The sequence below is a fragment of the Oenanthe melanoleuca genome, chromosome 10 (assembly GCF_029582105.1).
Source record: "Oenanthe melanoleuca isolate GR-GAL-2019-014 chromosome 10, OMel1.0, whole genome shotgun sequence".
Taxonomy (NCBI): domain Eukaryota; kingdom Metazoa; phylum Chordata; class Aves; order Passeriformes; family Muscicapidae; genus Oenanthe; species Oenanthe melanoleuca.
The window spans coordinates 6,045,578-6,072,398 of NC_079344.1; the positions used below are offsets into that span (position 1 = coordinate 6,045,578).

Genomic DNA, 26,821 nt, shown 5'->3' on the forward strand with positions numbered 1-26,821 from the left:
AGAAAGAGCAGCCTCTCCCTCTTGCACTCATGCTGTGAGGAATGCAATAGGAAATTCCTGCTCCAGGATTAACAATCATAAGGAAAAAGAGTTTTAAAAGCATGTGTGTAAAGCTCTTGTGAAAAGTAAAGATGTCATTCCAGCCACTGCTCTAGCACATAACCAGACTGTATTTCCCTGCTTCAAAACAAAACAAAAGCCAAATACGGGGATGCAGAACTAAAGTTTGCCTTAGGAGGGACTAGTAAGGGCCAATCAGGCCAATTCTTGATAGCGATCTGAGAAATTGCAGCAGGATTGATTCCAACCATCTATTTTTAGATTTTCTAATGGGGATGTGAAATGGAGACAGCTGTATCTCAAACCGTTGGAGTGAAGCCAAGCAGTCCTGTGCTGGCGCGTTGGGCACCTTGAGGCGGTTGCGGGACGGGAGGTGAGAGCGGTGCCAGGAGGCGCGGCAGTGCCGTGCACCGCCGGGCTGTGTGCGACACTGCGGCCACAGCCACCATCAGCACCTCACCTGCGAGCGGCACCGAGCAGGGAGCTGCGGGTACCTGTGCCTGCCACCGGGCCTGGGCTCACTGGGGGTGCAGGGGACGTGTCCCGCTGGGACACGGCACCCTTGGCAAGCGCTGCTCTCAGCCGCTTTGCTTTACACCAGCAGTGTGAAAGGCCCGACCTTTGCACCATGAAGGTCCTAGTCCTATATTTTGCCTGTGTGCTCATCAAAAAGTAAAGGCCACTGCATATGCTGCACTCACCCCATGATCCTAGAAAACCTACATCTTCTTTGATGCAAAGAATACAGGTTCGGTCGGGCCACTAATGTGGAACAAAAACCAAAACCTAAAAGGAATTGAAACAAGTATTTCAGAGCCAGCACCCGATAGCCGAGCGTGTCCCTCGGCTGCCCAGCGGGACCCGCAGCACGGCGCCGCCGGTGCCTTTCCAGGGATGCGGGCGGTCCCTCCGATGGGAACGCGCCCGCCCCGGCTCGGCCCCGCCCCGGAGGAGGGGAGCGCCCGGGGCGGGCTGGGCCGGGCCGGGCCGGGCCGGGCGGAGGGGCCGCCCCGCCTCTTAGTCGGCGGCAGCTGCTGCTGCGGGGCCGCCGCCGTGGGCAGCCGCCATGCCGCGCTCGCTGAAGGAGGAGACGGCGCTGCTGCTGGAGGATTACTTCCAGCACCGCGGCGGCGGCGCCGCGCTGCCCCCCAGCCCCACGGCGGCCGCGCTGCGGCGGGCGGCGGCCGAGCTGGAGCGGCAGGAGCGGCCCTTCTTCCGCTCCTGCGCGCCGCTGGCGCGGGCCGAGCCGCGGGAGGCGGCCGCGCTGCTCGGGAGGGTGGCGGCGCAGCTGGAGGCCGACGGCGGCCTCAACTGGGGCCGGCTGCTGGCGCTCGTGGTGTTCGCCGGCACGCTGGCGGCCGCGCTGGCCGAGCGGGGCTGCGGCGACGGGCCGCGCTGCCTGGCCGCCCACCTGGCCGCTTACCTGGCCGAGGAGCGCGGCGAGTGGCTGGAGGCGCACGGCGGATGGGTGAGCGGGGACGGGCGGCGGGGAGCGGCCTGGGGCGGGCGCCGGGACCCTCGGCCCCTCGCCGGTGAGCGGGGCAGGGCAGCCCCCGGCTCCGTGCAGCGGCTACTGGGGGAGACGTGCCCGTGTCGGTGTCGGCGATGGGCGTGCGCGGCACCGCGCGGAGCGTCCTGAGGGCTGCTGGCCATCGCCACACGCGGTGTGTCCCCAGGGCTGCTGGCCATCGCCACACGCGGTGTGTCCCCATCGCCACACGCGGTGTGTCCCCAGGGCTGGTGGCCATCGCCACACGCGGTGTGTCCCTGAGGGCTACTGGCCATCGCCACACGCGGTGTGTCCCTGAGGGCTGCTGGCCATCGCCACACGCGGTGTGTCCCCAGGGCTACTGGCCATCGCCACACGCGGTGTGTCCCTGAGGGCTGCTGGCCATCGCCACACGCGGTGTGTCCCTGAGGGCTGCTGGCCATCGCCACAAGCGGTGTGTCCCCAGGGCTGCTGGCTTTCGCCACACGCGGTGTGTCCCCATCGCCACACGCGGTGCGTCCCCAGGGCTGGTGGCCATCGCCACACGCGGTGTGTCCCCAGGGCTGGTGGCCATCGCCACACGCGGTGTGTCCCCGGGGGCTGGTGGCCATCGCCACACGCGGTGTGTCCCCAGGGCTGCTGGCCATCGCCACACGCGGTGTGTCCCCGGGGGCTGCTGGCCATCGCCACACGCGGTGTGTCCCCAGGGCTGGTGGCCATCGCCACACGCGGTGTGTCCCCGGGGGCTGGTGGCCATCGCCACACGCGGTGTGTCCCCAGGGCTGCTGGCCATCGCCACACGCGGTGTGTCCCCGGGGGCTGCTGGCCATCGCCACACGCGGTGTGTCCCCAGGGCTGCTGGCCATCGCCACACGCGGTGTGTCCCCGGGGGCTGCTGGCCATCGCCACACGCGGTGTGTCCCCGAGGGCTGGTGGCCATCGCCACACGCGGTGTGTCCCCAGGGCTGCTGGCCATCGCCACACGCGGTGTGTCCCCGGGGGCTGCTGGCCATCGCCACACGCGGTGTGTCCCCAGGGCTGCTGGCCATCGCCACACGCGGTGTGTCCCCATCGCCACACGCGTGGGTGCGCTGGGCCATTGGGGTGCCCCGGGTGCCCAGTGCTGCGGCGTAGCCAGATCCCTCCCCTCCGGTGCCCGCACGTGGTCCCATTGGGGTGCAGTTGGGGTGCAGCCTCCCTGTATAGCAGGAATGATGCTGCTGGCTGAGGGAGCGATGTTTGCCTTCCCCTCAGGACTACAGCCTGTGCATTTCGCCGGCAGGCTGGCACAGGTCCTCTTCCAGGTGTGAGCATAAACCCGTGCCAATTCCTAAGTACACCTCCGTATTAAGGCACCCACCCTCCAGACCTGCAGCTCTTTCCTGCCTGTCCCCAAGCCGGTCAGGTCGGGCCTAGGGAGAAAAGAGATGCACACATTTAAGGCATTGGTGCAGCTCTGGCTGTGTTTTTGAACAGAACGTCAGTAATCCCACAGAACTGCTTGTTTCCCAGTCCTAGTGGAATGCTTTGTGTCAGTACAAATAAGCACTAAAAATAGAAAGGAGGGGAAGTAGCCACTGGTTTCGTTGACTTTTCCAGAGACCAAAATGAACTTGGTTTTCCAGTGGTCACTGGTCCATTTGGCCACTCACAACAGTGTAGTGGTTGGCTGCAGCATACACTGTCACTTGGCAAAATTGGCAAAATCATATTGCCTGCTCGCACAAATCAAAGTGTAAAGAACAAAGTTCCGGAAGAAATTAAGAGTATAACTTGTTTACATAGACATCTGCGGAGCAGAGTTCAAACATGACCATCTGGAGTTGTACTGCTGCCACTTCTGATTATCACAATGATCTGGGAGAGCAGCTGCCAGCTTTGCTCTGTCATAGGTCAGCTCTGAGCAGTGTCCACATGGCCCTTCCAAGAGAGTGTGTAATCAGTCCCACATCCACTGAGATGGGACTGGCTTTGGGCTCCTGTCTTAAAAGTGGAAATTTCCATATCCTGTGTTTTAGATGCTTTCTGAAACTTAAATTAGGAGGAACAATGCTGGCAACTTCCATCAGAAACTTGCCTAAAAGGGCAAAAATATGTAATGACACAAAGAGCATCTCAATAGGAAGTATCCAATTGTCTGTTGAGCAAAGTATACGAACAATTGTAGCTGCTCCTTTCAGTTGCCTTGTGCAGAGGCTCTCACAAAGTGATTTTGCCTGTGCCCAAGGCAGCGGGTTTAGACGGTCATGACTGAAATAGAGACTTCTGCAGCTGACAGAGGCTGAGCTGGGAGGATGAACCTGTGCTCAAATTGCAAGCTAAGCAACTGAGTGTCCTTTCTGTTGGTGTTGCAGGATGGCTTCTGTCGCTTCTTCGGCAGGCAGGGCTCCGAGGCGGCCGAGCAGAGCAGCACCATCGGCAACGCCATCATGGCGGCGGCGGCGGGCATCGGCATGGCAGGACTGGCTTTCCTCTTGGTGCGGTAGGCCCACGGACGGACCTTCCGTGGGAAAGCACTCTCAAAACTGACAGTTTACCAGATTTCACTTTATTTTCTATAGAACAGACCCTCTAAGAAGAAGTCTATATTTTTAAACTGGCTCAGAAAACTGCCTCACCAAATCCTTGGCTATAAACTGCTTCACTCGCTACCCAGTAACAGCACAAACTAAAGAGCACTATTTGTGCATGTTCAAAACCTGTTGTCTCCAAACATCCTCTGGACTTTCTATTTTGAAGGTGTAACCTAAACTTTAGCATGGTTCATGTACTGTAACTTCTGAGTGCTTGGTGTTGTGCTAGGAAAACATTATGGTGGGCTTGCTACTAAACCCTCTGTTCAAGACGTCTTATTTGCGTGGAGACAAGTCTCGGAACCCGCGTTCATTAATGCTGTAAAGTGGGCGAACATTGACTGTGATCTGACGTAGTTTATGGCTTCAAACATGGTGCACAGCACTTGCAATCAAGGCAACTCATTTGTTGATTTAGAGCAATTGGTGCCTCTGATGCAAGAAGCATTAGGGCTTAATGTAACATAAGGCTGAATTCATTACACTACAAGAAGGTGAGTATTGATACAGGACAGTAATGGCTGCAATACTGGTTCCTACTGAAAGGAAAAGAATTTAAATATTAAACCTTAATTGGTATATTGAAATCCAGTGAAGGCTGGAATTTCTCTGGATTTCCCTTACAAAGTGAGAATTTCCATATATCTTAATATATTTTTGAAGTATTTATCACTGTATAATACTTGTAGCCATGACATCTTTATTTTTGTTTAATGCTGGTTCTTGTCACTCTAGTGTGTATCAAGCATTGTCTTGTTTGAGTAATATTTCACTCTGTTTTCAAAATGCTGTGTATTTCTTTCAATGGTTGTACAAATTGCCTTATGTTTCTGGTAGCTTTTTAATAATGTTCCTGGGTTATTCACAATGTGTACAATTTTACTATGGTGACTTCAAAGGTGAATAAATGTTAAGTATTTTTATTTTAAAAAAACCTTTCTTATTATTAGATCGGATGGGTGCTGGTGCTCAGACAGTGAGTGTTTTGGTGGTTACCTGGATGCATCAGTTTGTATTCACTGTATTGCTGGTGCTTTGAGACGAGGACTTGTGCAGCACCAGAGCAGTTTGATACCAGTCCTCAATGCAGTCCTGCAGTCCAGACTGGAGCTAACACAGCCTGAGGGGGAAATCCCATCCAAAAGGTCCATCTTCACTGTGGTGACTGGAAACAACCTGGTGGTTTTGTAGGCCAAAGCTTTCCAAAGTTTACTAACATAGGCAGGTGCAGCCAGCCTCCTCCAAGAGCTGCTCTTGCTTGTAGAGAAGACAGAGCTCTTGTTTCTTCTCTGCCAAGACTTGCTGCTGCCTCTCTCACACATACATGCTTTTTCACTGAAACTGGAGTTTCTGATACATGTTATGATGTCAACTGTGCAGTGTGTTGCTGGAGTTCAACCTTCTTGGATTAGTCCTACTGAGCAGCTGTAATCTTTGAGGGTGTTGGGCTTTGCTCTTTTAAAAGGTGGTCTCATGCCCCTGTCTCCAAGCTGGGGGCTCTGATGCCTGTTAAATACTGCAAGTCCATTGTTCAGCCTCCCTCCCTGGCTGCCTGTGGGCCCATGGCTCTGCCCTTTGAGAGGGTCCTCCTTGGTGGGAAGAGCACCCAGTGGGCAGCAGACTTCCTCTTGAAAGCTCAGCCTGGCAGCCAGGTCAGCATCACTGTGGCTGGCAGTGGCCACCCTGCTTCTGCTGCTGGCCGCTGGGCCTGGGGCAGGCGTGCAGCAGCCTCAGGCTGGACAGAGCAGCGTTGTGTGGCTGGCCACAGATGCAGGAGAAGGACAAAAAGGGGCATTCAGGGATGGTAAGTCCCACAGAAGCAGGAAGGAGCTGGTGGTCCTCCCCCTCATGCTGCTGGCTCTGAATAAACGGCTGCTTGTTCTCCAACTTCCAGTTCTCTAAACTCCAGCTTGCCTTCTCACAGCAAAAGGATTGGGAGTCCGTGGTGCAGGACTGTGCTCGGTTCCTCTCTCAAGTTCTGCAGGGATGACTCCCACATGTGGCAGCTGATTGCTCTGGGCATCTGCCTGCAGTCATCCAGGAGGCTGCAGTGCCCAGAACTTTGTCCATGTGGAGTGAATTGGTTGGTCCTGGGAGCTGAAAGTAGTTTCTAAAACGTGGGATGCTTGGGGAGATACATGATGAAAAGCATGGGGAATGACAGGGCAAGAAATGCTCTAACAGAGGTCAAATGTCTCTCCTGTGCCAAACAGAACAAAGATAAAATATCTGTATCTTGATTTTCAGTGTAATCTGATCTGGCAGGCCCCACGAAAGCAATAGCAGAGAGGATATTTATGCTGGCTTTTACAGTCTGCTCTGGAAAAATGAAAAATCCCCAACAAACACGGCCTGGAAATGTCCTTTAACAAAGTCACATCAGCTTTTGGTGTAAACCAGACCCTTTCCAACGTGCAGCTTGAAGAGCATCTGCCATTCTTTCTTGGCATGGGAGAAGCTGGGAGTGGATTCTAAGAGCCAGGAAAGCTGCAAGGCTGAGTCAGAAGGCTGCAGTGCAGCTCTGCAGTGAGTGACAATGCTGCCTGGAGCCAGGCTGCTCTGGTGGTCTCTGCTGGGAGCCTGTGCTCAGTCCCCTGAGAGCAGGGGCACAGCCCAGGCTGCTGGAGCCTGGCACAAGGGGGTAACTGCCTGTCCTAGCCAGAGCCATGCTGCTGCTCTCTGCTGACATGGGAATATAGGATTGAAGAGCAGGACTTAAATCTCTGGAGCCCCATTGATTTCAGGGCAGTTCAGACTAACTTATGTTTGCATGACTTCAAATTTTAAAAAAAAAATTATTTCAGTTTTCACCTGACACTTTGTCTCAATGAAGTAATGTATTTCTCAATTGAAAACTGCTGCTCATCCGCTTTTCTGCCTCAGAAAAGGGAAGCAAGATGCTGCTGTTTCTTCCTTTAAATGCAGAAGGGAAGTAGGTGGTGTTTCAGTGCAAGGCTGTGAATAATCCTCACAGCAGATTTCGGCTCTCCAGCACTGTTGTACTTTTTGGGCCTGTGGTGGATGCAGCAGGCTCATCCTGTCTGAAGATTGCCACATGGAAATAGCTGCAGGTTCTGCAGGGGGCCCAATGAGTGCTGGCAGGATCTTACATTTGAGGGAAAAGGAGAGGAGTGAAGGTGCTGGCTGGGCTCTTCTATCACCTGGCTGCTTATACCAGTTTTGTGTCTTTCCTGCTATGCTATGTATGAAGACCTTTGGAGGGCTGGGGAAGTTGGTGTTCCCAGTTTATAGTGGTGCTCACAATGGTCTCACTGGAGGTGTCAGTATTATCTGCTAGTGCTGCACCTGCTCCCTACACAGTTCCCTTCTAAAGGGAAATCAACTGGAACCTCAGGCCAAGGTTGCAATGCTGTTGCAGCAGCCTAGCTGCTCATTAAAGGAAAATGCCATTTACTCATCAGGCTTCTTAAGAGCATTGAACTAGTCAGTGGGTTTCTTTTTGACTTGGAAAAAATTAGGCACTGTTAGAGCTCAAAAAAGTGAGTTGCAGTGGTGTTACATGGCAGTTGGTGAGCTGCTTTGCTGTGGTATGCAAAAAATCTGGACTGGCACGTCTCACTGGAGGAATTGGTGCTGGTGCTGTGTCTTTTTCTGACCATGCACACTGCAGGGTGGTACCCAACCTTGGGTAGGACAGGAGAGCCCTGTTAAAAATGACTCAGCAATTGGATAGCCAAAACCCCCCCAGAGATTCACTGGAAAGAAAAGAGGTCAAGTGCATAGCAGTTATTCACATAATTTCACTTCTTGTGCTCATTCTGTTTAGAAAATGAAAACACACTTCTGGGTTTTACTTCTGTTTCTCTGCTGCTTTCTGTATCAGAATCAAGCTGGGTTGTCCTTGCCAGGGCAAAATGCTGTGTGAGGAGAGCAGGCACAGCTGGGAAATTACTTGCTTTCAGGTTTAAAAAGTGTCAGTGTAATTCCTTCTTAAATGCTGCCATTATTAGGCACACTTTTTAAATGTGAGCAGAGTTAAAAACATAAAATCCTGATTTACTTGAAGTCAAATGCAGGAAGTCTAAAAATCAACTCTCTGCTGAACTAACGAGGTCATTTTGTTGGATTTTTTCTCTGCCTGGGCTTGGTCTATTTGTTTAATTCAAATGAGAGGTGGAAGAGAGGACCTGGCTTTCCTTGTCAGAGTCTCTTTTCAAACAGGCAGTGTCTTTTGCCCAGCCTGTGATAAGTTTCTAGCACTACAGCCTGGAACTGATACTTGCCCATTGTCAATCTCATGGTTTCTGGATGTTCACCCAAGCTGGTGTGTGTTGTGGATTTCTTTCGGTTAAGAATTAAACCTGTTAAAATGAGTGCTTTAATTCATAGGGGCCATGCTGGTCATGGGGATGAGTGAATCTGTGGTAGTCTGTGGTAAGAGACTGCAGTGCAAGGCACTGTAGACATTGCAGAAAGTTAGTGCTTTCTGGATTTAATATCTTTATGATTCTGACCTGTGACTACAGTTCATTTGAGGGAGTTCTTGTGTTTGACCCAACCTGCTCTTTTGTTTGTTTCTGAACAGCTCAGCACATGGTGAGTAACAGCAGGAACCCCACACCCTGCTTATGGCATCTGGTGCTGTCTTTTTTGTTATCAAATGTGCCTTATACCCTTAAGAAGCTGTGTGGGGAAGGGTGGCCTGGTTCAGTCTAAGCACAGGGGAGATTTCTGTGCTGCATTGCACCTTGGGGGGACTGGAGATGGCTGCTGGAGCTCTGCTCTGGGCAGCCTGCTCTGCAGCCTGACACCAAAGCCAGGAGTTCTTGCTGGCCCTTTTAATTTGCAATGCATAGTAGTAAAAGGGCAAAACCACTGGGCTTCATCAAAGGCTGGGGAGAGAGCACTGTTTGTAGTGTGCTTGCTAATGGCTGGGTGGCTTCTTCCTTGTAGCTATTATTGTCTTCAGGAGAATCCCAGGCTGTTGTAATTAATTTTGAAACATCAATTATGAAGCTTTATGATGAGCTCTTTGGGAACTCCTAAAATACAGGTTGGTGTGGCTCTGGTGAGGAGTTGGTGCAGGACAGACTGTGTTAACTCCTCTCTCTCTGGGAACTGCCAGCAAAAGCTCTCATCACCCAACCTTCTGGCACACAGGCTGGACCCTCCAGCTTCTGTGGCTGGACATGGCTGCTTTGTGCCCCCTCCAGCCTGGGGGACAGAGGATGTGCTCCCAGAGATCCCACCATGGCCCTGCTGGGATGCACCCAGTGCTGGGATGAAGGAGTGGCCATACAGGTGCTGCACTGGGCGGGTGGTTGTTAGATGACTCTAATGATTCTGATGCATGAGCAAGAATAAATTCACCAGTGTGTAAAATAACCCTGTAAAATGGTGCTGGTGTGATCAGTGGCAGCTGGGAGCTGATGGTGCTTGACAGGCAAGGCAAATGCTTGTTTCCTGATATCCAGCAGAGATTTAAGTGTGGAACCTGATTATACTGGGAGCCTACAAGGGATGAGGTTCCCTGAGCATTTCATACCCAGGCTGGATTGGTGGCGTTTCCAGGCAGGTGCCAGTGCTGCCGAGGAGGGGCTGGATTTCTGCCCAGGCTGTACTGGATCCTCACACAGCCCTATGCAGAGGAGCACCACTGGGCTGTGACAGGCTGTGACAGTGTCCCTGTGACAGGGGTGTGGGGCTGTTGCACAGCCACTGCCTGCTGTGGAAGCCTTGACCTGCAGTCAGCCAGTCATTAAGTGGTTTCCATGCCAAGACTCCATAGAAACCCCTGAGTGTTCCAGCTCTGAATAGTCTGTAAAATGTGCAAGGTTGGAATATTTTGCCTTTTTTTTTTCTTTTTTTTATTCCCCAAATGGCGACTTGACCTGAAGTGCCTGACTGGCAGTCCCAGCCTGGGCACCCCTCCTGCCAGGGCTGCTGCTCAGCACAAGTCACTCACAGCTGTGACATGAAGAATCTGCCATCCTTAAGTGTTCTCACTGCCAGTCCTGTAGGCAGCTCTGCCACAGCAGCATCACCCTTCTCCTCATCTAGAAAAAGGAAAAATAATTACTCATAAACTCCTTTAAGAAAGGTACAAAACAGCACAAACCTTGCCTGTGTCTGTTTTTAAAGAAAAGAAAAATCATCTGGGGTCTTGTGTATTGTCCTTAGTGATGTTCAGAGCAGAACACCTGCCACTCTGAAACCCTTCCAGGTTTCCTGGTTGCTTTCTCCAAGCAAAGTCCTGCTCCATGGGAGGGAAAGGTTAAGCGTGGGAGTGAGCAGGGCAAAAGATTATGTGAAACAGAAATCCCAGTGCTGTTTGTTCTGCCATCTGCTCCATGCTCGATCCAGGCTGTGGGTGGTTCCCAGAGTGGCCCTGCTCCCCTCCCTGCATGGCTGGCAAAGGGCTTTGAGCTGCCCAGCTGGCACACAGAGCCAGGCCAGCCCCATCCCCGCTGTCCTGGGGGAGCTGCCCTGGGGCAGGGTGAGGCTGGCTGCTGTGTCTGTGTCTGTGCTGGTGGCCATGCTGGAGCTGCCACCAAGAGCCTGCTCCAGCAGCAATCCAGAAAAGCCTGGACCTCAGTGCCTTTGGCACAAGCTCGGTGAGTGCCAGGGGTGCCAGGGGCACATCTGTGCCATCCCTGCCGGGAGCCCCGCGGCAGGACAGCCACAGCTGGCCTGGGACTGCTCGTGGTTCCATCACTGCAGCCATGCACCAGTGGGGCAGGATGCTCCCCAGTGAGCAGGGCAACTCGTGCCCATGTGAGGCGCTGCCACCATCTCCAGGACGCAGCAGCAGGGCAGACTGAGCCCTGCACAGCCCTGTGCCACTCATATCCTGCAGTGGTGACATGTGCTGCAGTGTGGGAGGATGGAAGTGGTGTTTGTCCCTTCTTTGGGGGCAGCTGGTGAAAGAAAGATGAAATCATCTTGCCTCTTACCCCTAGAGCCCTTTTCTGCTCTCCCTCCTCCCCCAGCCCCCTTCTCCCACTCTCCCCAGTCCCCAGCCTGGCTGTGCCCAGGGCTGGGGGTTGTGCATTCCCTGCTCCTCATCCCCCTCTGCCCCCTGCCCACCCTCCCCACACTGTGCTCACTGGGGAATGTGACCTTGCTCTTTAGATTATTTACAGACAAAATATTGCTGCAGGCCTGGGGAAGGGTTTTCTGTGTTGTTTTTTCCTTTTTTTTTTTTTTGAGTGACTGGATTCCACAAAAACTGAATTATTCCAAGGGCGTGGGGGCCCTGGTGGGAATGCTTTGCTCTGTTTGGGAACAGGCTGCCTGCAGCCATCTTCCCTGGCCAGCACAGGGATGCTAGAGGCTCTAAGTTTCCCCAGCTATACGGAACAATCTGTCTCTGGTTTTCTTGGAAAAACCCACCCCTTTCTCAGGGAAGGCTGCCAGGACGGGACACAAGCATTAAGAGGGCTGTGGCACACATGGAACCGGGAGCTGGGCTGCCTCCCAAGGTGTGTGAGCAGGCACAGAGAGCTGCCTGCAGGTTAGTGCAGATTCAGGAGTGCTTTAGGTGGCTCCCCTCCCCACACCCCTGGAGCTCTCCACTTCCCCTCACTCCTGGGTTTCCTGCTGCTCTTGCAGACTTGGTTTGCTGAGGACCTCAGACAGCGCTGTCACATCCGATCGGAAGCCGTGGTGGGCTGATTTCTCCTTTTTTTTGCTTTTACTGGCAGGACCAGCAGCTGCCCTTTTCCCACTGCTGACAGTTCTTCTGTCTAGCTGAACTTCTGAAAGCCTCGTGGTGGTGGTTTCCCACTGAGCAGAGCCCTCTCGCCTCTGACCTCGCATGGCTGCAGCCGCGTCCCCTTCGCGTGGCTGCTGGAGGCAAGAGCTGTGCACTGCACACAGCAGGGAGTTCTGTCCCAGGGTGTTTGGGATGGGGCTGGCATGGGGTCCCTGCCTGGCACTGATTTACTTACAAGGTCAGCATAAGCCTTCAGGTGCCCACAGCCTAGGAGCTGTTCTGAGTAAGGTTGTGTGCTCAGCTTTTATTTGGGAGTAAGCACTGTCAATTGACCTAAACTTGGTCACAGACAGTGAGTGCCTGTTGTGCTGTGGGAAGAGTTCTTATGCCAAATGCCTTGGTCTGGCCCAGTGTGCAGCGTGGCTTGATCTCTCTGGAGAATGAGCTGGGGCTGCTGAAGCTCTGGCAGGAGCACACTCTCCTCCCCGCTGAAACCGGGGCTGCTGCCGGGAAGTTGCTCAGCAAGCCTGGCCACAGGGGTTGACCATGAAGCAGGCACTTGCAAAGCCATTCCCTGCCTGCTGCAGGGTTGGTGCCAGTCCTCTGGAGTGACTCCAGCTTTCCCAGCTTGTGGAGGTGATGGTCTCATCCAGGCCCTTGCAGAAGTGCTGGGTGCAGGAAGGATGCTGGGCAGTGAGAGGATGCTGCAGGGATGGTGCCCCTCTCAGGCAGGACCTTGATCAACCAAGCTTGTGGTGGTTTGGAAGCCCAGTCTGCAGCAGACTCATCTGGCTCGTGGAGTATTGAGAAGTGCTCTGGTCCATGTGCTGGTTTGGAGACTACTGGGCTATGGAGCTCTCTGGGCAAGTCATAAATAACATACTGCTTATAAACAAGGGCGAAAATCAACAGATTTTGTTCAACAGAATTGTGAAGTTTCCCTTGTTGAGAAGCCCTAGGGAAGGCTGGGACAGGAAGACAAATGGTTTATTATTTTAGTCAAATCCTTGACTTGGCTGCAGTCAGCACATTCAGCAGTGGGGTAGAAACTCACCAGGTGAGAGGCAAAAAGTACCTGCTGAGATGAAGTGCAGAGGCAGCAGATAAAGGGCATCACGGGGCTGTGCCTGTAGGGACTGCTCCTTATCAGCACACCTGCTGACTGCATTGCGAAAGCAGCCCCTGGTCACCTGTGCCTTTGTGTAGCTGGGAATTTTTCTGATGGAGCTGGAGTTTTCAGGGATGTTGCTGTTACTCTCTTTTACCACCTGGCAAAGCAGGAGGGAGGGGAGCACTAGGTCTCATGCTGCCACCAGAATGGGGCCCAGTGCACCTTGCTCCAGATCTGCTCTGCAGATCCATGTACGAATAATGCTGCTCCTCACTAACTCTGGCACTTTGCTTCCAGCCCAGAATTAGTGGCTCAGCTGGCCTGAAGAGCCAAGGGTGACCAGCCACAATGGGGTGCAGAGCAGCCCGAGCAGGTTCCACCACAAGAAGGGGTCCAGTGAGGTTGCTGCTGAGCAGCTCTCCACAGTGTCAGGCTAGCAGTGTCCCAGTTCCTTCAGCTGGGGTTTCATGGGCACCCGTGCCCCCTTAAACAGAAAATTCAGCATCCTGAGCTAAGCATCTTCTCTGCCTGGGTGTCCCAAATGGTTAACAATCCCAGCAGCAGTGGATGGGTGGTGAGGAGATTGATTGCCTTCTGCAAGGTACATAAAGTCTCGCTCTTCTGCAGAAACACAACACTTGTTCAGCCAGGTAAATAACTGGTTTAAAATCCCCTCTTGCAGCAGCTGACCCTACATGTGTTTATCCAAGTGACTGGAGCTGTGCCAGTCTCTCTGGTAAGTGACCTTTCCCGAATTTTTCTTTTCAAGTTGACATTTAAGAAGGGGGGGAAAAGTCACAGCAACAAACGGTGTTTTAACAATGATAAACCTGTCAACAAAGCCAGGAAAGCCATGCTGGAGCCTGTGCTGGTGGCTCTGCCATCCCAGCCAGAGTCCATGTGGACAGCATTGGCTTGTATTTCCTGACCTGCTTGGGTCTGCATGAACCAACATCTGCAGTATCCATGGGCTGCTCCCGCTGCCTGGGCTGGGCTGGAGAGTTCTGCAGCTCCTGGGAAAGGCTTCTGGGTGCAATTAAGTCTAAGGCAGCTGCTGGCAGCTGGAGGCACTCAAAGTATTAGTTCATTACTGCAATTCAAATGAGGAAGAGTCTTAAATCTCTGAGAAGAATCTGGGTTTGGCAGGCAATGGAGTGCTCAGCTTATTGGGAAAACGCCTTGGATGAATTTGGTAAATGTTCTACTGTGTGTTCAGGGAAGTAAAATTTACCCCTAGTTTTCATATTCCTTGGTTCTCAGCTTCAGCACTGCCATGACTCACCCCTTGATCCTGACAGTGCTCTCACATGGAGGTATTTAAGCTCTGAAGCTTTGGAGGAGGTTTACCTCTCAGCCCAAATGTCCAGTACACGAGCTCCTCTTCCAGGCTGGAAGTCCCCAAAGGCTTCACAGAAGGCTGCTCAGCACACCTGGGTTCCCCCAATCCTTCTCTCCCCACATCCTGGCAGATGCCATACCTCCAGCATGCCACCTGTCAGCCACTCCCATCTCCACTGGGCTCTGCAGGATCTCTTGGGAGCTCCTGCCTGCCTTTTCCATCTGCAGAGCACCCACAGCCCTCCTGGCCAGCCCCTGCAGCCCTTTCCCAGGCTTTTGGCTTCGTTTCAGATGGTGAGCAGGACTGAGAGCGGCAGCTGCTGTTGGTGTCTCCCTGCAATCCTCCCTTCCAGCTCCCCTCCACAGAGTGCTGCTGTGGGCCAGCCTGGGGCCATGCCTGCACACTCCTGCCTCGAGAAGAGAAATTGAAACAAGGACTTCCCAGCTGGTTGCGTTTCCTGTAGCATGAGGGACAGGAGATTCCTGGAAGCAGTGGCACCAGGGTGCCCCCAGACCTGGGTGTTTTCCTGGCATTTCTTACACATATCCTGATGGGAATGGCTGCAAAAAGGCAGGAGGGGACAGGACAGGGGCAGTGCTGCAGTCAGACAGGGACGTGCTGCAGTCAGACAGGGACGTGCTGCTGGGTCAGGGTGACCCTGGGCAGCCCATGCCAGAGACCTGTGGGCTGACAGCAACCTCTGCTTTCAGAAAGCCACTGTTTTGTGACAAGTCTCTGTTGAGAAACACCTGAGTGCCTCTGTTGAAAGAGGCTTGATAGATACACTTGGCTTTGTGGCTATGCTGGTTCTTGGATTCAATCTATCTGTGCTAGAGGAAATAACAAAAAAACCCAGATAAGTGGAACATCTTTAGATGCTTTTACTGGATGGCCAAGCCTTGCCTGTGCTGACCATGTCCCTGTGCAGACCCAGTTCTGCAGGCAGGGCAGCACAGCCCCCAGGTCCCTGTGCACAGAGTCCCTGTTAGGGGTGTCCATCTGCCACAGCTCTCCCCACTCCATGCTGTCCCCAGGAGGGCTCTATAGCCGTGGACATTCACAAGAAGCAGATGAGCTTCTTTGCTGGGCTGTCACTGAGTGCTGCTCCTGTGAGGCTCCGTGCCTGCTTGGCAGTGATGGCAACTTTGGGACCTCATGCACTAAGTTATCTTTAATCTGCTGAGGCAAGAATGCCTCATGCTGCCTCTGCTCCCAGCTAGCCCTGGTGCTGGCTCGCCGCAGGGTCGGTACGTGAGCCCTGGAGCAGGACAGCCTGTATCCGGAGCCTTCCTTCCTCTGAGATAACGTCAGTGCTGGAAGCAGGAGCTATTTCGGTCCCAGGAATGCCAGCGGATGATTTCACTTTTGTTTCGTACCCGATAACCTTTCCCATCACAATGAGAGACGGCGTCCGTGCTCCCTGTGCTTCCGCGTGCAAGGGGAAAGCCATTCAAGCGCCTCTGCAGGGGAAAAGAAAGAGCCAGGTTAAAAATAGTTTCTGATTGTCCATGGGGCCTGGGCAAAGGAAGGGCAAAAGCCTTTCCTTGTTCCCCTGCCCGGTCCCATGCGCTGGGAGCAGCGTTTCTGGCTGAGCTGGGCCATGAGGACAGCGACCGTGGGAATATCTGGTGTGCGGCTCTTTGCGCCAGCCTCGAGGGGATGGGAAGGTCTGGGAGAAACTTTCTTCTCCATGCAGAGTCATGCCGGCGTGGGGCTCCAGGAGTGCTGCAGCCACCCCCTTTGTTGTCACCTCCATGTCTCCACCCTTCCTGCCCTTCTCCCTGTCCTTTCCCTGCTGGGTTTTGTGGCTGGATGCTTGGTCAGGAGCTTGGCGAGACAAACTCACCCCAGGCCCCAGGCAAGATAAGTCTGGTCAAACCCAAATTGCTGAAGCTCAGCTCCAATTTTTATTTCCTGTGGGGAAGGAGTTGGCAAAAGTAACTTGTTTTTTTTTTAAGCTTTCAGCCTTTGACTTCCCACGAACTGCTGACCCATCATGTGATGGGGCCATGGTGGGGCCACTGCTGTGATAGGTGGTATTGGCATTTATCACCCTGGTGCAAGTGGGGAAGGGTTCCCAGCTCCCCCCAGTCTCGTGTGTGCTGGGGCACTGCCAGCAGCCAGCTCCAGCCTCTGGGAGTGGGCAGACCCCTTGTGCTGTCAGGGGGAGGGCAGCAAGCTTGTGTACCACCAGACCCCATCCCTTACAGAGAGATGCTTCCCTGCTCCCCTAGAGCAACTGCTTGCTCCTGCCCTCCCCGGCCTTCAGAGCACATCACAGGCCATTGGGCAGGCTGTCAGACCTGGGCTCCTGTTTGTCCCTTTGCTCAGTGGGAGGTTTTTGCTTAGTCCCCCAGCACATGACTTACAGGGTGGCTCCAAACTACTCTTGCTCTTCGTGGGCTGGAGCCTGTTTACAAAACAGTGGCTGAAAGCTGCTATTTATCCTTAGGTACACATTGCATTCAGAGTTGCTAAATAGGCAAGCCCAAAATGAAAGTCATCTGGGTTTTCTTTAATTAGAATAAAATTCAGATGAATCATGAGGTTCTGTACCTCAAGGATGCACCAGGAATTGGCTTTGGCTGCAGACAGCAAGGTACAGCAGTCAGCAGAGCCGGCTCGCTGCCTTGACATCTGCTGGAAAGACTTGTTTTTCCCTCCCGAGTCACATGCTACCTTGTGATCTGATCATGAGATACAAAGGATAACCTTCCAATATTTGCTCTTCTCATCTGCAATTTCAAAAGGCAGAGGAAAAGAGCAAAAAGCAGCATAAGGGAGGGAAACACAAGCGCCTTTCCTCATTTGGTTAGCATTGCTGTAGGTGCAGTGTTTGCTGCTGGGACAGGGCAGGAGTCTGGCTGCAGCACCACGGGCTGTGCTTGTGCCTTTTTGTGGCCATAATGGAGTGTCAGTGTGGGCAGAGCAATGGTTGCTCGTGTGTTCAGCCATGTGGGCACCTTCCCCTGCCCTGCCACCACACCTGTGTGCCAGCAGAGCTGGGCAGGGGCTGCCTGGCCCAGGGTGACCTGCACTGGCACAGCCAGGGGAAGCCTGTCCTCCCCCATGGCTGCCCAGCACTGGCCCTGTGCCATCCTTCAGCATTCAACTTGCACATTTTATTATAAATGTCAAAGTGACATTTTTTGTAACAATATCCTAATGTAGCCAGCCAGGCAGGTGGAGTTACTTGTACTTGCTATAGTCCAAAGGTTTATAGCAGGCCCAGCTGCAAGATTATACCAGAATCACCCTTGAATAAAATCCCCTATAGAATATTTGGGGAATTTTTGCTAGTGCAGCTTGAGTATGTTTACTTCTGTGAGCAGATGCCTATCAAGGACCAAAAACCCCTAGAACCACATCATGGTGCAATGGAGGTTGTTGGGATATTTGCTTTCAGGCTTTGTCATTTGCTTGGGACATTTGCTTTCAGGCTTTGAGGGAGTTCCTGCTGCAGGGAGAGCAGGACAAAGCAGTGGGGCAGGGCTGTTTGCTTGCTGAGCTGGACAGGTTGTGCCATTGAGTACCAAATCTGCACATGTGCAGCAAACCTGAATTGCCTGTAGAGTGGGACTGCTCTGGGAATGGCAGGCTGGCATCAGCAGTCTGTGTCTGTCTTCCCCAAACTGTGGATGGGGAGATGCTCCAGGCAAAGCCAGAAGGGCTGTGCCTGCGTGTGACACACGATGTGTCAGCCTGACACACGGTGAGGAACACACCAGAGCTGCCCTGGAAAGCAGTAACTGCTTGGAGGAACAAGAAGGGGTGGATGTCACTGGGGAGAAGCAGCCAGTACAGACTGAGTGATGAGAGCAGCACCCAGCCACAGCCTGACCACAGCCTGGCCACAGCTATTCCGGTGTGACAGGGCTGGGTGTCCCAGTGTTTCCAGCAAAAACACCACTGGTGTCAGGGAGGGAGGCAGGGAGGCACAGGGGCACAGTGGGAAGGGCTCACCTAAGAGGGAGGGCATGAAGGGAGGGTGCCTGCTGGGTGCCTTTGATGTGGTGAAGGGTGGTTTGTGCCAGGTAGGTAGATCCCATTGTGTAGGGAGCATGGCTGATGATGGTGGATGAAACCAGCTGGCCCCTGTGCCTTTGCCAGGACCACAGCATTCATGAGAGAGGCTTTGGATAGCTGGGACTTGATATGGTTCCTGCATGCAAAGCTGGACAAATGTGAACAGGAGGTGATTTTAAATTAAAACCCAAACTATCTGTGATTAAGGGCTGTCTCCAGTAGGCATGGCTATTTATGATTTCAGGTTTGGGGAAGTCTTGAAACTGTTTAAGTCCAAGCTGTGTTTCTCCTGTTATTACAGGAGCTTCACATTGCAGTGTCCTAACCTACCCTCCCATGTCTGCACTTAGCTCAAAGACCCTTTTTTTTCTGAAAAGTAAACCACTTTCTTTCCTTGGGAAAATATTTCTGTGGTCTCTGCTGCAGAATTAGCCAGAGATAATCAGGAGGGCTGTGATGGGCTGATGAGGGGTTTGGTGTGGGCTCATCAGTGGGCCATGTGGAACAGCAGCATATCTGCCTCTGGCACATGGCATTTGGAAGGTGTTTGGGTTTTGTGAACCTGGTTGACCTGTCAGTGTGCCCCAGAGCTGTTTCTGAGCACTGTGGTTTCCTGGTTCACTGGCCTTTTGCCTGCCTCTATGGAAATTAGAGCAGGCCTGACCCAGAAAGCTGGTTGCAGAAGTGATCAATAGTGATAGTAATGGGCTAGCAGCACTGCCTGGCTCTCACTGTCTCAGCCCCAAAAGAAATATATGCATTCAGAAAACATGTAGGTGTTCTGGGTCCTGTGGCTGCCTTATCAGCTGGAGGAGGCTTCAGCCTGTGGTCCGAAGGTTGTGGAAGGCAGAGTTTACCATGCTCCATCCCTGGTGAATGACTTTGGACCTTCTGGTTCCCCTTCCCAGTGATAGTGGCTCTCCAGCAAGTTTTGCTGTGTGATGTGTTTGTTCTGCAGCAGGAGAGTGCCACGGGCTCAGGTGAAGGGTGGCAGCAGGGCAGGTGCCATGGCAGGGGGACACAGCAGCTCTGGCTTTGGTCCCACCAGAGTGAGTGCCTGGGGAAGGAGATGCCCCTGCTCATCCCTGAGGGCGTTGTAAACACTTGCTCCTGGACAAGAAGGTAGTCCTGATCTGTAAGGAAATAAACAAATGCTAAAGAAATCCTTTTGGAGCAGTCTTCTCCTGCCTGCTGTGTCCCTGGAGGACAGCAAGGGCTTTGTGACTGCTCAGGGCTCTCGGGAGCCAGAGCAGCCGCGGTATGAGCTCAGCGCTGTAAATCAGCAGCTCCACTCGTACATTCAGTGCCCATTGCTTTGATCTCAAATGCTTTCATTTCATACCCTCTGCAGAGATAGACACAAGGTCACACTAATGGCTGGAACATGAAAAACTTATGTGGCCTTTATTGATTTTGGAGTGATTAATGAGTCAAAGGGAAGGACAGTGATTCATGCACGTGAACGGTGCCTGGGAATGAGCAACGCTGACCAGGGTGGCTTTTGATTCCATAATCGAGCCTGTGTCCAGCTGCTGTGGGGCAGCAGCACTGCTCTCACACACATCTTTGCACTGGGCAAACACCTGTTTGTACACACTGAGCTCCTGTGCCTGCGCCTCCGCTCTGACTGCCTTGCTTTTCGCTGTCGCTTTTGAAAGGAATCAAGAATAGCCAGATCTGAATTCTCCCTGTAGCTTTGTTGACAAAGCCTCTTAAAGCTTTCCTGCTATCCCAGGTGGCCCTAGAGGAGAGGCCTGGGAGAGGTAAAGCACAGTGCCTTGCCCAGCCTCAGGTCAGACAGCAGAGCACCCACAGGAGGCACCCCCAGCTTTGGCCCTCTGCTCACAAGCATGTGACCTAATTGAAGGAGCTCCAAAGCTGGCTGCTGTGAGGAGCCTTGCAGACAATGGCTTTCGAGTTGCTTTTCTGCTCCCTCGAGCATCTGCAACTTCCCGGAGGCTGCTGAGCTGTGGCAGGGTGGACACCCTCCTTCCACAGCCTCCATCCCAGTGGATGGGGTCCACAGCCCCCAGTTTGCTCTGTGCCACACATTCAGCTGGAAACTGATGCAATGGGAAGTCATCCTAATTTTGGAGGGGGACATCAGGCCCAGCTTGAACCATCTGGGCAGTGGTTATGCAACTTTCCTTTCTGGTATTTGAAGAAACTTCCCCATCCTGCTTGTCCCAGCCTTGTGGCCATGACCTAAGCCATCACATTGTTACCAGAGTTCGTTCTGCTGGGCTCACTGCTTTCACATGGGCTGTCTTGCTGAGTGGGTCAGAGACCTGCTGCACCTCTTAGGGCCTGAGGACTTGCCACAGTTAGGGATTCATTTGTTGCTGGCACTGCTGGTTATTTTTTCTCTCTTGCCATTTCATGATGTCTGTTCCTGTGTACATTGAACTATGCCCATGTCCTCCAGCTCCCCAGCCTGACCTCCCATGCTGTGGCAGATGAGTTCCCAGCATGTTGGTGCACACTGCCCTAAGGGGAGGGCACAGGAAAACGTTCCCAGTGGCACAGGCAGGTGACAATGCCCACCCTGCAAGTGGCTGTGGCACAGTGCCCATGCTCCTGCCTTTTCTTTGGCCACCACCAGCACAGACATAGACCAGCCCCTCACACCTTCATTCTTGCTCAGGAGTGGCCATAGGCTGTTGGGTCCCTCCAAGGGACATTAGGGATCAGGGGTGTTGGACCCAGTGTTGTCCCTCTGACCATGGCACAGCAGGGGAGGATGGAGAGGCACACAGAAAAACACTGTGTGCTCCCAAGTTAGCTACCAGGCCAGGTTGGTTTTCCTGTTTACTCCCAAAATGGAAAATAGGAAGGGAGTGAAAAACCTCATCCCTTTGGCTATATAAAGGCCTTGTTGTGTGGGCACAGAAATTTTACCTTTTCATTTTTTGCCTTGCTGTTGCCAGGTGTGTGGCATGGGCTGTAGTGTCAGCAAAGCAAATAAAAGGGGATGCTGAGAATAGCAGCTCCTCTGCAGGAGACATTTCCTCTCAGACAGAGAACTGGAGTCCTTCAGTGGTCTGCTGGTGAGCGGCTGTATTGAGGTTCTGCAAAGCATGAGGGTCACAGAGGGTCAGGCAGGGCTTGTGCTGGCTGTGCTGGGGACACACAGAGCCCCAGGTCCACCTGGCACTCCCAGCTGATGGCTGCTCACATCTCAAAAAAGGGCAAGAGGTGAGGAAGTCACATTATCACTACAGCAATCAGTGAGTAGGTTGCCATGGAAAGGTTGGCTGGCGGGCTTGGCCAGCAGGAGCAAGAGGTCGGAGCAGGTAAGACATTGCCACACCAGGAAACTGTTTGGAGTTTACAGCATCAGGATGTGTTATGGGGATCTTAAACCCTGTGATCCCAGAGACGTTGCTAAACTTTGTTTGCCTCAGATTGTTTGTCCAAAAAGATACCAAGAGATGAACTCCTTCTTCCCTTATCTTATAAGCCCATAGTCTTATCTGAAGCCTCCAAAGTGTCCTAGAGACTTCTCAAGGAGATAAAATGGAGATAACTACCAAACAAAAAAGAAGTCCAAGAGCAGTTATTTCTGAGGTCTCCTGGGGAATGACAGGGGTTTCTTGCCCAGCTTTGGTCATCCTTACTTGTCACAAAGAGAAGGCAAGGAGGCCCAGAGGTGTCCAAGTCTTGTTCAGGCAGTGATTGACCTTTCTTGCCTCCTTGCTCCTCCTGGATAGCTGAAGCTGTTTTGAGAAGTAAAGCCTCAAAGCTGCTTTAGCTAATTACTAGAAAATATTACTGCATGAGAGCTGCAGCCCATGGCTCAGCTGCCCAGCTGCCTAGGCCAGTGGGGTTTGACTGTGTCTCACCAAAGAGACAGTTTTTGGTGTGTGTGTTGTGGGCCTTTGGATCCCCTTCAGGCAAGAGGCTTGTTAATAGATCTGGCAGTGCCTTCAAGGCACCTTTTACTTCACAGGGTTTGTGGCTTCTCACTTGAGAGAGGAGCATCTAATCATCTCACCATAGACTTAGAGAAGTATGTGCAATCGTAAAAAGGATTTTCCAAACATAGTATTTCCTTTAAAATTCAGTTCAGTGTCTGTGACTAGTCTTCCCATAATATTTACTGCCTGTCCAGTTCTGGAGTCAGGACCTGGATTCTGTGTTAATTATGGTTGTTTCATCCAGTTCATTGATTAAAAATGTGCCATTTCAAAGAGAGAAAAAAAAATTCTTGTGTGACGAAGTGTCTCCCTGATGCTGGTTTGTGGCTTAGATATGGTTTTCAGAGCTGTGAGCTGGCCAGGTTTTGCCACTGTTTTTATGTGCTATGTGACCTTTTGTGTCATTCTGCTTCTCAGTCAAAATGCAATACCAAGTAAGAGCTGTACCAAATGTGAGCATCCTGTGTCAGCACCACTGCAAGTTACTGTGACCAGATCTATTTTCTGCAAACATTTCTTGATTAGCAACATAAACTGTTTAAGGCAGTAGAGCTAAATTAATCAAGCCATGCCTTGGCTCTGGGTCATGGTGATTTGCCTCTAGCATTGTCCTGTTTACTCCTTCAAAATCAGGTTTTTTTTGGTTGAGTCCCTCAGCAGCTGGAGCTAAGGACACATGTTCACTCTCCATGCCATTGGGGTATCCTTAGTCCAGCTGCAGCATGTATTTTAGAAGTTAATAAAAGGGAAGGTGAAGGGTACTTCAATGTCAGGTTCTCCCAAGCAAAGCAAACTAATGGGGCAAATGAGCACTTCTCTACCCACTGTAGTGATTTCATGAATACAGACCAGTTCACAGTTAGTAAGGACATGCTGTCAAAGCAAATTGACTTTTTCTGCTGTTTTGCTCATCCACTGCCAGCAGGACTTGGCTCATGAGTGCACCCTTTGCTTCCCAGCACTCAGCCCCACACAGCTCTGGGGTTCCTTGCTGGCCTGGCAGGGCTGAGCCCACAGCTGAGCCACAGCCGTGCTCCCGCGGGACTGGGGCACCCATGGCACAGGTGACCCCATGGAGCACATGGAGCAGGCCCCAGAGGAAGCCCAGCAGCCACAGCAGGTGGCCAAGGGCTGGTGTGGGTGGCAGGGCTCACCCTGTGCCCTGGGAGCGCAGGGACAGGAGTGGGGCAGTTACTGGCTCTGCCAAAGCTCACACTGCCTGGTCTGTCTGCAGAGGCTGCCCCAGTTCGCCCGAGGGTTACCACACATTTTTGTCATGCTTGCAAAATGCTGTTACCACAAATTGCAAAAACCAACCTCATTCTCATCTGATCAGAGTGAAACCAGCACAGCTCTGCACGGCGTCTCCAGCATGTCCGGTCTCTGCGTGCTGCAGGCATACAGCTATTGCTCAGACATGCTTCATTTGCTGCCCTTGGATTTTTTTCCCAGTGCAGGCTCCGTGGCCTGTGCAAATGGCTGGTGACCACTGCAGCCAGCATGCTTGCTGTCACAGTCACTGGCCATGGCACTGCCTTTTGCTGAGGGCTGATGTGGCATTTCCATGCACAGATGGCTGCAGTAAAGCTGAAGGTGTCAGGGGGTCTCTATTGGGCTCTCCCTGAGCAGAACTTTGGGGCTGCCACCAGCATCCTGGGGACAGAGGCTTGGCTGGGGCTGGCTGAGAAGCTCCCCCGGGCTCTTCATTCCCTGTCCCACTGGGTGGCCACCACTCCCCTGGGTGACCCTGTCCTGACAGGGCAGAGCCAGCAAGGCACCCACTATCTCCCCAGTGCCAGCACCCAGGTTCCACTTGGCAGCTCCTTTCCCCTGATAGCTCCTCCTGATCTCACCCTAGTCTCTGCAGGGGACACCCATGTGGACCAATGAGTGGCTGCAGCATGCAGGCGCTCTGGGAGACTCTGGGAGACCCAGGAGCAGAGCTGCTGGTAAAAGTAATATATTTAACAATTACTACGAGTCCTGGAGGCTGTTTAACCTGTGTGGAGAACAGCTTACCAAGCAGTAGCCCTCATGACAGATGGTTTCTGTCTGTTGCTGGGCTGTGGTGTGGCTGGGTGCACGTGCAGAATGTTGGGGAGCACTCCCAGTTCCTTTCACTAGAGCTTACTGGAGGGTTTGGCTGTGAGACAAGCTGGAGTTCAGCCCCTTCCAGAGCCTGATGGCAATGCCCTCAGTGTGGCTGGGCAGTCCATGGGTGCTGGGAAGAACTCAGGTAACAGGCACAAAAAATGAGGGCTGTCACAAGATGCTGCAATGAGCTGCAGCCCCAAGTTAGAGCTGTGCTCTGCCTTCACACATGAAATGCAGTAGGGGCAGAATTACCTCATCAGTCCTACCACAGTGGCAGGATGTCTGTGCAGAGCCATCAGCTCTCTGCCTCTGACTGCTATGTCATATGTCATATGCTGGGAATATATGGTTCATCTTGTGCCGGTAATCAAGTGACTCGAAAATGAAAGTCCTTTAGCAATGCTAAAAGCAAAACATAAGGAAAAAATTCTCCTTCCCTTACTCCACAAAAGTTCAACATTGTGCAGATGATTGAAAACTTTTTTGAAGTGCTAAAGGCTGTCTGGATTGTAAGTGTTTTATATTTGGTACAGGGATCTCCTGCATCTAAAATGGATGAGACACTTCAGAGGGGAGCCTTTAGTCTTTCCAGACAAGAGATACAAGACATATAGCAGAACCCTGCTATGCTGGAGGCTGGCTGTAGGAAAAGCAACTGCAAATGGCCAGCCTTGATATTCTGCTGTGCTTTGTACTTAAAAGTACATGTTTCATGAGGATGAGGAGGAGAATGATGAGGATTCATTTATTGATTTATCATGATGATGAGGAGAAGCTGAACTTTAAAGGCTTACCTTGCTGTAGCAGGTGGCCTCCAGGAGGTTGTCTGACTTGACTCCAGCCCAGGTCATTGGGCTGGTCCCACCCCCTTCCAAATTCTTAGTTCTGCATCTTTTCCTGTTTTGCAGGCTCAAAGATATTAGCCACTTATACAAGATAATTTTCCAAAGGCCCTTAGAGCCTTGCCTGTGTGCCTTTGGCAGTATCCAGGCAGGCATGGCAGGCTGATATGTTTGCTTTGAACCCAAATAGATTTGCAGGATGCAGCAGAAAATTTCTGGGGTGCTGCACTTGTCAAAGCCTGGCTTCACTCCCCTGCCTGAGCCAGGCTTTGCAGCGGCTTGGATGTTGCAGCCTCTAGGGATGAGGGGACACATCACACAGGGCAGGGACAAACCAACACTGCCCCGCATTTCTAAATGAGCACTGCGCTAATCACCGCGGCTCGTATTTCCATTCCCACCTGTCACCTATGTCAGCTCACTTGTGGGGATACCAGAGGGCAACTAAATGAGGAGAGCACTTTGGTATTGCACGGCAGCTGGAGCAGCAGCTGAGTGAGGGCATTACAAGGCTCCAAACACCTCCACTCTTGGCAGAGCCGCCCTGCGGGGGTGGGACGCGTCCCCCCGGGACGGGGCTCCCCAGCAGCGCGGCTCCCCGCGGCTCGGCACCGCCCGGCCCTCCATCCCGCATCCCCCCGTGGGTCCCTCCATCCCCGCATCCCCCCGTGGGTCCCTCCATCCCGCATCCCCCGTGCGTCCCTCCATCCCCGCATCCCCCGTCCGTCCCTCCATCCCGCATCCCCCCGCCCGGCCCTCCATCCCGCATCCCCCCGTGGGTCCCTCCATCCCCGCATCCCCCCGTGGGTCCCTCCATCCCGCATCCACCCGCCCGTCCCTCCATCCCGCATCCCCCCGTGGGTCCCTCCATCCCGCATCCACCCGCCCGTCCCTCCATCCCGCATCCCCCCGTGGGTCCCTCCATCCCGCATCCCCCCGTGGGTCCCTCCATCCCGCATCCCCCCGTCCGTCCCTCCATCCCCGCATCCCCCCGTGGGTCCCTCCATCCCCGCATCCCCCCGTGGGTCCCTCCATCCCCGCATCCCCCCGTCCGTCCCTCCATCCCGCATGCTCCCGTCCGTCCCTCCATCCCGCATCCCCCCGTGGGTCCCTCCATCCCCGCATCCCCCCGCCCGTCCCTCCTCCCCGCATCCCCCGTCCCGTCACTCCATCCCCGCATCCCCCCGCCCGTCCCTCCATCCCGCATCCCCCCGTCCGTCCCTCCATCCCGCATCCCCCCGTGGGTCCCTCCATCCCCGCATCCCCCCGTGGGTCCCTCCATCCCCGCATCCCCCCGTCCGTCCCTCCATCCCGCATGCTCCCGTCCGTCCCTCCATCCCGCATCCCCCCGTCCGTCTCTCCATCCCCTCATCCCCCGTCCGTCCCTCCATCCCGCATCCCCCCGTCCGTCCCTCCATCCATCCCCCCGTCCGTCCCTCCATCCCGCATCCCCCGTCCGTCCCTTCATCCCCGCATCCCCCCGTCCGTCCCTCCATCCCTCATCCCCCGTCCGTCCCTCCATCCCGCATCCCCCCGTCCGTCCCTCCCTCTCCCCGGGGCTGCTGCGGCTCCGGCTCCCCGCGCTGGCCGCAGGGTGCTCAGCTCAGCCGGCCCTTCCCGGGGAGAAACAGCGCCTGCTGCCGCAGCAGCGAGGGATACACACAGGCATTATACACACAGGCATTATACACACAG

General features: G+C 53.5%; 1 protein-coding gene across 1 annotated transcript; it reads left to right on the forward strand.

Annotated features, from left to right (window-relative positions):
* Positions 1-1,054: 1,054 nt before the first annotated feature.
* On the forward strand, positions 1,055-5,056 carry BCL2L10 (BCL2 like 10). The gene is made up of 2 exons (XM_056500032.1): positions 1,055-1,528; positions 3,904-5,056. Exons 1-2 carry the CDS (start codon positions 1,127-1,129, stop codon positions 4,033-4,035), a joined length of 534 nt encoding a protein of 177 aa, XP_056356007.1. The 5' UTR covers positions 1,055-1,126; the 3' UTR covers positions 4,036-5,056.
* Positions 5,057-26,821: the final 21,765 nt, after the last annotated feature.